The following is a 10,837-nucleotide window of genomic DNA, read 5'->3' as shown; positions in this document are numbered from 1 at the left end:
TTACTTTTTAAGTGAAATTTGTCACAGATGACTAATGAAAACATTCTATGAGAGTTTGTATGGAGTTCTAGGAATTTGTATAGATTTGATATTTTGCCATAACCTATGAAAACTGTCTGCAGGAATTGCAACCCCCTCTTGGGAGTAAGAGATTAACAAACTGGCATATTTCAGAGTGTGTGGCACCTTTGAGAGGGCATTTAGTACATGAAGACCTGATGCCCAGGGCTGTGCTCTAGAAGTGACTAAGTGCCACAGGCAACAAACTTTTGACTTTGGGCAACTGGAACAACTTACTTTTCTCACATGAGCCAAGTGCTGGGCACCCTGATTTCATGGTTAGAAAACTTTGTACTCCTCGAAATTTTTCTTAGACCACAGCCTTGGATGTAGGCTCAATTTCCGCCCCTCTCTCGGGTCTGCGTGCCTGAGCCTGGGCGCATTTCCCAAAACAGGGGCTGGTAATCAAGCCTACCTTGGATTTCCCCTAAGCAAACTTGAAAATCACACAATAACTTATGACAATCTAATGGTAAAGAACTTTTATTTACAGCTAAACTTAATGGATTATTACAATGATTGATTTCCTTATAGAGGAAGCAATATCCAGTTAAAAAAAAAAACTGAAACTAACTGGAACTGAACAGCATAATTATTATAATTTATGACTTTTGCAGAAATCTTGTTTCCGCATTCATTATCATTTAATACAAGTATCTGTTGTATGTTTCACTGCTTGAAATCTTTAAAAGTCTTTAAAAGCTTAAAACAATCTAAATTTTTCTGTTATACAGAATAACTGCTGAAAACATGCAACATTAATATTAGTGGAATATTTTTAACTGGCCTCTTCTCTTTGAAAAGACCTCTAATGAAACCAAACCTAGTTAGTTTGTTAGAGAAAACAGTAAATTTCTTGGTAACCAAGTTCATTTCTGTGGCCAAAATTTGTCCTACATGTCTTCTTTGCGGAAAAGACACTTTGAAAGCAACAAACAAGGTGAGACTAATAGTAGAAATGGAGATGCCACTAAGACCATTAATCCAAAGAAAGCAAATCCAGCAACAACCTAAAAAAAAAAAGGCAAGAACAGAAAATGAAAGGCGTCTGTGACTGGGTATCCTGTGGTCTTGGTAAGCATTGCTTGTGGTTTCCCCAAGAGCGATCTGTTTTGTCTTAAGTGGTTGCTTAAACTTGCGTCTTTGCATACAACCAAAACAGTGATACAGCCACATACAATACAGGTTTTTGCCAAACTGAACTTGTATAGTATATTAAAATCTGGATCATTGGATAATGCAATTCGAGAGTTTTCACTGGTTTAGCCATCATGGGTTATGAGCCATTAAAACATGCTCTACAAATATGGTAGGCGTATGCGTAATTTTTTTAGTCTAGTTTTCTATATTTTGGGGGCGTTTTTAATTAAACAGTTATTCCACTCGCCCTTATTGGATACATGTATGGGACAAATATTATGCGTAGTGCCAAGTTGGATATCTACCATCTCATATCCAATGTGTGCTCGTGGAATAATTGTTAAAAATTCCACTATCTTGACTAAGCATGACAATTTCCTGTACTGTATGCTAGGAAAGCTTTGTACAATAATTACAATGCCTGCACTAGATTTTTTTTAAGAGTGATATTCATTATTTTGATGTCATCTGGAATTATTAATTTGAGACTGATCAGGATCCCATCTTGATTTCAGTCATAGTTTACTACTACAGCAATTGTTATAAAGGAAATGTAACACAAAGTGTTAATTTCTGAGACAAGCTGAAATTGCGCTTCTGGGGTTGTCTTGTGACTCAAATATTCTGTTTTTTCAACCATAGTTAATATCAAGTACCAAAAGTGTAAATTACTGAGAAACCTTTTGAACACTAACCTGTGTTCTATGTAGAAACAGTGATGCTCGGGAGTGGCCCAGCTTGTTTCTGCAAGGACCTTTATCATAATGTCTCAACATGATGTCGCTCTGTGAAACCAAAAAAAAAAAAAAAAATCAGGTACTCTTAACTTGGTTACTTTTGTTTCAAGACCATTTTAGACCAAATAATATTAAATCCACTCAAGTAGGGCAAGATAACACAACAGTGAAATGGGGCGAAGCTATTGCTCGGAAATTACGATTAACACCATCAGCCTTGTAAAGTTAAATTATCATTCAATTACTTACATCCAGTGACTTGCGACAATGCCAGCAGAAGATGTGTTTACAGTGACCACACATCATCTGAGCGCATCCAGCTTCTCGCATTATCAGCACTTGACACAGCGGACACTCCTTGATGTCTCCACCATTCTCTCTCAGAATGTCCACAAATCTGCAAAAAAAACAAACAATGTAAATATTAAAGCTTTTTGGTGTGGCACAAGATACCTTATTACATAGGGCATGTGTTATAATAGTCTATTAATTAATTTGGCAATATGCTAGAAATTTTTATGTAGTCCTACCTTGCTCCTGACTCTGAGTCAGAAATGACTTCCTTGTACTCATCACATGTCATGGTGGCATGCCAATTTTCTTTACAGGCAAAGCAGAAAGTATACCCACACTGAAGAAGAAACAACTTACATGAAACTAAGAGACTAAGAAAAATGTTTGCTTTCAGTCCTATCCACACTAAATGTTCAGTCTTACAGTTATCACTGTCAATGATATCTTAAACAATGCAGCTGTGTGTAAATGCGTTTTTGTTTACCTCTTGACAGACTGTAGGCTGCGCTACACTAGGCAGTCCATCACATATTCCCTCGCATCCAGCCATAGGACAAAAGGTTTTGGTTTTATCTACAGCAACCTCTGTAATAGAACAGTCATATTAATAATTATTAAAAGTAACAGATGAAATTTACATGCCATTCAATTAAACCAGCAGGTTTGTGTAGTGACAGAGTCACAGTACTGTGAAACCCCCCCTCCCCTTAAACCGTTAAATGGTTGTGAAAGACAATTCACAAACAGGGATTAAGTTTTGACGTCTCTTACACTGATTTTTGAGACTAGGGCAAGGCCCATTAAAGTATTAGATTTGATAATTAAAATTAACTTGATTAGCACCATTGCCCATCTTCTATTTTACAATGTACACCATTTTGGATTTCAGCTGTCAGACAAACTAGATTTGAGCCACTAGCTTGTACCTACACATAACACATCTTCTGTTCAGCCAAGAATGTCATAATTAATAGTAACAAAGTACCTTTATTTTTACGTAGCCTCACATACTTGCGAAATGTGTCATCATTGACCATCAAAGTAATCTAGGATAATTGAGATTAAAATAATAATTAACACAAATTGTACATCTCCTTTTAGCTTTAGTTTATAATAATTATAATTTAAAATAGTTTAATTTTATTAAGATCAATACTAACATTAATTTTTTACTAATATATATATTTTTTAAATATCCAGAAAACTCAGCTAACCTCATTCTTTGTTATATAACCATTTTTTGTGCACAAAGGATCTGGACAGGGTAACTTCAGAACATTTCCAGTGTTAATTGAGTACGACACATATTTTTCCAGGCACTGAAAAGAAATGATATGAATAGATAAAAACATAATATTATTAAAAGTAAACCCTTTTTATTCCAGAGACAAACATCAGGTCAATTTCCATACATGTTCTAGCATTTGACTCTGTGGATGTTACCTGATTAGTATTCGACGCTAAACTATCATTATTATTATTATCATTATCATTATCATTACCATTACCATTGTCATTATCATTATCATTATCATTATTATTATTATTATTATTATTATTATTATTAAACTCAGTCAATGAATGTTTCATTGAACAAATGTGACGTCATCTTGGTTTGAGCTTGATTTTGTTGGACAAAGTTTCTAGTAACAAGTCTTCAGCAATGGGAGTGGTAAATAATTTTCCAAACATGTTGTATTAACTATATTTACATGTGTATACATGTATGGATTAATATTTAGAAAACAGCCCTAAGAAAATATGCACGCTGATTAGTTAAAAATCGTGTTTCTATAACTCAATAGAAACACAGAACAAGCATGAGCTGTTGATGTAATGATGGCTTGAGCAAAAAGAATTTACATTTTGATGTTAACAAGTTGTTCCCTTTTTTTGTCATGGTGTTTTCTAAAAGAAATAGAAAACGTGTTCTCCGTGTTTCTATCGTGTTATAGAAACACTCATGAAAGTTTGGGAGAACTCGAAAAAGCTGCAGAAACACTCGCCTACGACTCATGTTCCTACAGCATTTCTCGTTCTCTCAAACTTCCACTCCTGTTTCTATAACTTGATATGAACACAGTACATGTTTTCTATTTCTCAAATAGCTGAGATTGTGCAGTCTGTGGAGTTTTTTTTATTATAAAACCCTGCTTGTCCCAAGTAGGTATTGAAAAACCTAGTAGTTTAATGCTTCTGACTGAATTACAGAGAAGTACCAAATATGTTACTTCTTAATGTTTGAGTGGTTCTCATGGAGAGCGGACATGATGACAATGAATACATGAAGTATGTACCTCGCTACAAAACAGACAAGCGCACTTGTCTAGCTTTTGTCCCTTCTTGTTTGGACACTCTGAAAGGCAAATCTTGCAATAAAACATTTTGCTGGCTTTAGACCTGCAAAACCTCTGTGATGCTGAGGTAGCCTTACACCTCTGTTTTAAAGCTGTTCCTTCTTGCCGGGCTGAAGTTGCTAGAACAGTGGGAACCATCGTACATATCAGAGAACTTATGTAGCTGACGGCAATCCTGAGTGATTCTGAAAAACAAAGCAGTTTACATAAAGTACTTGTAAGCACCAGACCTTGATCGGGAGCGAGGAATTAATTAAAGATTGTGATCTACGTAAAGATCAAAGTACAGTTATAAACAGTAGCACATTACACTTGTAAAAAAATTAAAATATCAGGATTTGACAACAGATAAATGAAGACATAATTAATAGCTCATGTACATCACAGAGTCACAAAAAGTTGTAATGACTAAAGATATTCTGTAAGCGAAGGGTAACTGACAGAACATAACTAATCTATTCATGGATGCAGTTTATTTATTTTTAGACAATGTGTTTCTTGCATAGATCACATCAACTAGCTCAACTGCATCTTGTAGAACTTTACAACTCAGACAAAATCTGTTTTCAGTTATTTATTGTCTCAAATAGAAAGGTTATATGTCTGAATCGAAGAAAGTTGTTACATTTACAAATCGCTAAATGTAAAAGCTATGACTCAGCAGGGCCAAATATTTATTACTATTAATAATAATCTTCCCCCCTCCCCCCACCGAAGATTGTGCCAAATATACTTAAACTATCACTACTTTTCTGAGTAGATTTGGCAGATACTTAGCTTAAAGACTCACAAAGCTATTAAATAGAAAAGTTTCTGACAAAGTGAGCTTGCGGTTTGCAGTGAGCTATTTACTTAATATATTCTGCATCGCATGACCAACCAGATAATAAATATTATATATTTTTTAGCTATTCATGCAATAAATTTTAAACCGCAACCAGTCTCAAACTTAATGGTGTGTGAAAAGAGCTGAATTTCATGTGTTACATTTAAATAATGACTGCTTTCGATTAGAGTGTTCGCACAGGTTGCCCAAATTTTGTTTATTGCCTTCAGGGTACAAGAATTTACCATGATGACTTTTTCAACATGCAGAGGGCAGTTTCACTATCCTGAAAGAGTGAAAACTACCAGAAAACATTGTTTTCTCACCATTTAGTCTCATGAACGCCAATCTATTTAGACCCAGAATGACGTTAACCCTCTCAGAGCCTTTGGCTATATCCAGGTGTGTGCATCTGAATTCAACTATGTGATTAAAAAAAAAAAACAATCTACTGGTAATTTGGTATCAGAAATTTACATCTTTAGGCAAACCGAGGCACTTGCATCAGTCCTTTTGTTTGTTTTTGTTATTTTCAGTCATTATAAACACCCTTAATTAACAATAGGATGAGAATTAACCATGGACGACATTGCTTCAGTCATAATTTTTCCACAGACATTGTCTTAGTTGTAAGTTTTTTCTCGCTATGGCCCTGAAAAAGTCAGCATGATATGGGAATTTCTCACCCATAACTGTCAACCAAAAATCAATTTACAGAACCTCACTCTGGTTGGTAGACATGCTTGCAAAGCATTCAATCCTTTGTTTGCACCATCAATATTTATGTTATCCATGGTCAAGCATGGTTTCCGGCATTCAAACTTTGGTGACAAACAACTCAATTTGAGCACCACAGTTCACTTAACAGGCTGTCAAGTTCAAAATGTTCTATTCAGACAAAATCCTATGTCATGCTTTGTCATCCTGTACATATATTTCACATTCAGATGCATCCCTGCAATAGTAGACCACTAATAGGACTGTTGCTATAAATATTTACATTTTAAATAAGATTCTTAGAAAGCTCAACCTGCTTTGAATTTCTTCTGTTAACAAGAATTTTTGATACTCATAAATAGATACAGGTATAGGTCTAGCAGCTTCTTCAAGTTTTAAACATCCTGGCAACTCTTTGCAGAGTAATAACAGGTTGCAGTGATCAAGAGGGCAATTTTGCTTTCCCTGGGTAGTTTCTAATTATTTTCTCTTTCTTTCTCTGCATTGTGGTTTTCTAGTATGTGCTATTAATGTCTGAGAATTTGCCCTCTGGCAAAAAAACTTAAATTCATCAGAAGGCTAATGTATTTCACAACTTGAGAGAGTTAGACTTCAAAACTTAGATGGGATTTCGTATGTTAAAGTATCAGGAAAAAATATGCAATAATAACTCAATGCTGTGTTACAAAAAGTTAAAAGATTTTTTTTTTTGTATCATATCAATATGAAATTACAAAACACGTTTTGCAGACAGGGTGGATGCAATAATGTAACATAATCAGGGGAAATTAAATCAATTTAGGAGTTAAACTCATGTTATCAAAAACGATTATTTTCTGAAGTAATACACAATGACTTTATATTAGCCTAAGGAAAACTTGATTACAGCAATTTTAAAATATATTCATATTTCACGTTATTAACACATATAACAAACTTATAAAATAATTATTGATAATTTACCTTCTGTCAACAAATATTCAATTAAGGCCTTCCAAGTTCAGTTGGAAAATGTCATTAAGGTGAATTATAAAATACACATATGATTGGGCAGACATTTAAGACGTAGCACACAATAGTTCGAACATTTCAAACTCTGCTCAATCAATTACGGTTCTGTTGCGGATTATAAAACATCGAAAGAGCTAAAAATAAATCGAGTTAAACTTTCAGCTCACCTGAATTGTTGAACAACTTTCAATTCGCTTTTGTGCAAGTGTTTACCAGTGACTATTGATTCAAAATGTACGGACTCGGTAATATTGTTAATGCGAGCTGAAAACGGTTCAAACGATTGCGTGTTTTGCTTCACCGTTCTAAAACACTGCCAATTTCACACTCACAGAATTTGCATGACAAAACGAAAGCACTTTGAAAAACCCTCACGCGAAGAAGTGCCGGCGAAATTTACATCTGTAAACTAACGGCTTAAAATTCTTTCTGTTGCATCGGAGAATCCATCCAAGGTTTGGTTGGTTTTGTTGAGTAAATTCCTCAGGCCAAGAAAAATACGCAAAAACAGATCACTCAAGATTCACGCGACGCGATGGGTAGCGAGAAAAATACAATTTTACGTGTCATAATGACCGGATGTATTGGTTTTAGATAACTAGAAATGAAACAAACGGCTGTTTAGCTGAGTAAAGTAGTACATTCATTACCTCAAACGACAACGAAGAAGCCATTTAACTCCAAATTTTCATTGAAGGCGAAGAAAGAAACGCAGAAGTTTGTACGTAGGCGACGAAGAACGAGGACATTTTCACCATGACGTGATAAAGTAAATGATACTGTGGTGGGTAGGGTGGGTGCGAAATCTGTCTTTACAAGGGTCGGGAAGGATAATCTAGGACGCAATGTTTTCCTGGCTTTTTTGAACCGATTAAGTCGCGTATAAGGCGAAAAAATAAGTCTTATTTTACATGTCTCATGCAGTAATAAGCAATCTAGTTACTTTAAAACATAATCAATGATATAATTGCCAAGTTCAAAATTGTCAGGCACCCCGATAAAAATATTTCCTGCCTAGCGCGCATGTATTCACACCCTGACCCGTATCACGAGGTTAAATAATTTTACAAAATTTTGGGTCGCAAAAACACCTCTTCAATGCTTCCTAAGGCCCAGTTCAGACGCCGAACTTTTCATGAGCCGAACTTAATTCGAATTTGGACCGACCCAAATTATCAAAAGTACGCCTGTTGATTCCGACGTCGAACTTAATTCACCGAACTTAATTTAGTTTGAGCCAAAACACATCGAAACATCAGCGGTTTTCAGGCAAGGTGTATGCATTAGGTTCGGCACATGAAAAGTTCGACGTCTGAATCAAAGCCGTTCCAAAGCCGAAATTCCCGCCTGAGCTAGGCGGGAAGAACGGCTGAGCCGTTCCAAATTCAAATAGCCGATTCAGACGCCGAACATTTCATGTACTTAATTCAACGTATTAGGTTCAGCTCATGAAAAGTTTGGCGTCTGAACTGGGCCTAAGCGAAACAAAACTCGGTTCTTTTCATAAAATGAAATTTCACACTGCAGTTATGAAAGTATTTTTTTGTTGTTGTTGTTTGTTACATTTTGAACAATCGTCCCAATTTTTGAAATAAAAGTTTGTCTGTAATAGCAATAGTTTTTTTTTTTTTTTTTTTTTTTGGCAATTTCCTGCTTTTGCTAGACTATTTTCCTTTTCATTGACTTTTGTTGTTCCCCAGCCGCCAAAATATTCGAATTCTGTTGGAAGCCCGGGATTACAAGGAACAGGGGTAGAAGATATCACGATTTAACCCACTCGGCTAGTCAAATACCTGAGATAGTCGATGTTCACTTCCTTCAGATAAGCCTTCTTTGGGTTCGGTGTGACAGTATTTTAAATCGACGAAAACTGGCCACGGATGGTTTAAAAAGTGCGTGTCTATCACGAGATGTTTAGCACGGCACTACGTGCATAAATGTAATTAATCTCTTTACAGTAACTCTGTTATTGACAGTTATAAGATAATGTTTCTCTTTGTCAATTGTAAATGACGTTACTAATGCGTGACATTTGCGCGGGTTCTATTACAAACATTTTAGTCACGAACCAATTAGTTGTCAATCAAAAATTATGACGTTAGTGACATACGTGTACGGGTATTAAAAGGGTTTTTAAAGGGAAACAGGTTACGGGGGGCAGGTAATTTTTTCAAAGAATATATCATGTTGCCACCAGTGTAAAATGAGGACTGCAGAGACTGTAGCCTAACGTCAACTTTGACCAAATACTAAAAACTAACCTTAAACCTATATATTGGTCTAACCCTGATGCCAAAGCTAAAACAAACCTTTCAAAACCGTATTTGCCAACGTTAACTTCTGATAAGCTGAAACCTAATTTACTGAACAACCTCATTCACATGGCCTTTTCCCCGACCTGAATAGCACTACGTGTAGCAAGAATGGTAATGATAACACATACATACATAATCTTTATCTAAACACGGTAAAGTATTCGTCAGCTAATACATTTAATGCCTAATGTCTAATATGATAAAAAATAAAAACAATTAAATAAAAAAGTTCCTTTCTACGAATACCGTGCTTTATTCATCTTCTTTGAGTGGGCGTTTGAATAACCTCAGGGACTCTGCTTCTCTTAAATCGCAAGGAAGACTGTTCCAAATAAAGGGGCCACAATAGCTAAAGTTTACAGTTTATACACGGCAATTAATGAAACATTGAGTGGAATGGAACATTAAAATATACGTTCTTTCATATGTTCTTTCATATATTCTCTTGTATTATATATTCTCTTTAAAGAAAAATTACCTGCTTCTCGTTACCCATTGCTGTTATCTGTAAGAAATACTTGCTGTACTAGATTATTTGGTTTTTGTTGTTGTTGTTGTTGTTGTTTTTATCCTTACTTTATTTTGTTTTCATTCCGCCACTCCTTTTAGTTTCGAAATATGTGTTACAACATCCACCATTACTGATAATATTGTAATTTCATTTTCAAAATTTAGTAACTTCTAAACCTGAAGAAGGCTGGTCTGGCCAGACGAAATATTTTTTAAAATATACTATGCTGTGTCAGTCTTCCAGTAGTCTTTTACTTATAATATTTTTATTTTTCTTTTTGAGCAGTTTTATTAAAGAAATTATCCCCTTTCCTTTGTTTTCGGGTTTTTTTTTTTTTTTCCAGGCACGTTCAATAAAAAAAACCGTAATATTTCTTTAGTAGTAAAGTTATACAAAAACTACTAAACTTACGTCTTAATTGAGCCTGTGTACTCTAGAACAGGAGAGGTCCTTAGGTTGTATTTGAATTTTGTTAGCCCGTTTAAATTCACTCAACGAGTCGTCAATTTACTCTTCTTGCATTGGTCAAGTTCCTGTGCGGCTCTCTTCCAGGCCATCACAGTCAACTCATTTCAGTGACGTAACCGAGACGATTCGCTCCGACCACGTGAGCCTGATATATTTATTTCTAGTTGTTAGCCTCTGTGCGTACAGCCACCCGTTCTTCTCACGAAAAGGACGTTTGTTTTTTACCGTAGGTTGACATCATGTTTCAGGCCACGTGATTTTTTTCCGGAATGTGTGGAAAAAGGCCTGATTGGTTAAGTGTAACGTTTGTAAATTCTTGAGCTAAGTGCTTTGGGTTTTATCGGTCACACTGGCAAATATCTCAAGAGTTGGGCGTACTGACCACAATGAAGATTTGTAAG

General features: G+C 35.4%; 1 protein-coding gene across 4 annotated transcripts; it reads right to left on the bottom strand.

The window, feature by feature from the left end:
* Window positions 1–527: 527 nt before the first annotated feature.
* On the bottom strand, window positions 528–9,208 carry LOC110067649 (putative E3 ubiquitin-protein ligase RNF144A-B). Of its 4 annotated transcripts, XM_020775002.2 has the most exons (10): window positions 7,793–7,924; window positions 5,741–5,836; window positions 4,529–4,773; window positions 3,446–3,550; window positions 3,217–3,277; window positions 2,716–2,816; window positions 2,468–2,568; window positions 2,187–2,334; window positions 1,896–1,985; window positions 528–1,070 (listed from the first exon to the last, which is right to left on the bottom strand). In XM_020775002.2, the coding sequence occupies exons 2-10, from the start codon at window positions 5,751–5,753 to the stop codon at window positions 954–956; spliced, it is 981 nt and encodes a 326-aa protein (XP_020630661.1). In that variant the 5' UTR covers window positions 5,754–5,836; window positions 7,793–7,924; the 3' UTR covers window positions 528–953. The 4 variants fall into 4 exon arrangements, with proteins under 4 accessions (XP_020630661.1, XP_020630663.1, XP_020630662.1 ...); XM_020775004.2 differs by lacking the exons at window positions 5,741–5,836; window positions 7,793–7,924 and adding an exon at window positions 8,936–9,208; XM_020775003.2 differs by lacking the exon at window positions 5,741–5,836 and having other exon boundaries at window positions 7,793–7,923.
* Between the last annotated feature and the right edge of the window lie 1,629 nt (window positions 9,209–10,837).

The sequence above is a fragment of the Orbicella faveolata genome, unplaced genomic scaffold (genome assembly GCF_042242905.1).
Source record: "Orbicella faveolata isolate gen_17 unplaced genomic scaffold, um_ofav_v1 contig_47, whole genome shotgun sequence".
In the NCBI taxonomy this organism is placed as follows: Eukaryota; Metazoa; Cnidaria; class Anthozoa; order Scleractinia; family Merulinidae; genus Orbicella; species Orbicella faveolata.
Note: the sequence above shows the minus strand (reverse complement) of the source record. Positions and strands in the feature narration are given on the sequence as shown.

What these genes read in the sequence shown, in the direction of transcription:
- LOC110067649 (XM_020775002.2), bottom strand. An exon ending in CTTGTCTGTTTTGTAGCGAG is followed by an intron (nt 3,551 to 4,528) that starts GTACATACTTCA and finishes ATTTCTTTTCAG; the next exon opens with TGCCTGGAAAAATATGTGTC. An exon ending in TGTTTCTACATAGAACACAG is followed by an intron (nt 1,071 to 1,895) that starts GTTAGTGTTCAA and finishes TTTTTTTTTTAG; the next exon opens with GTTGTTGCTGGATTTGCTTT.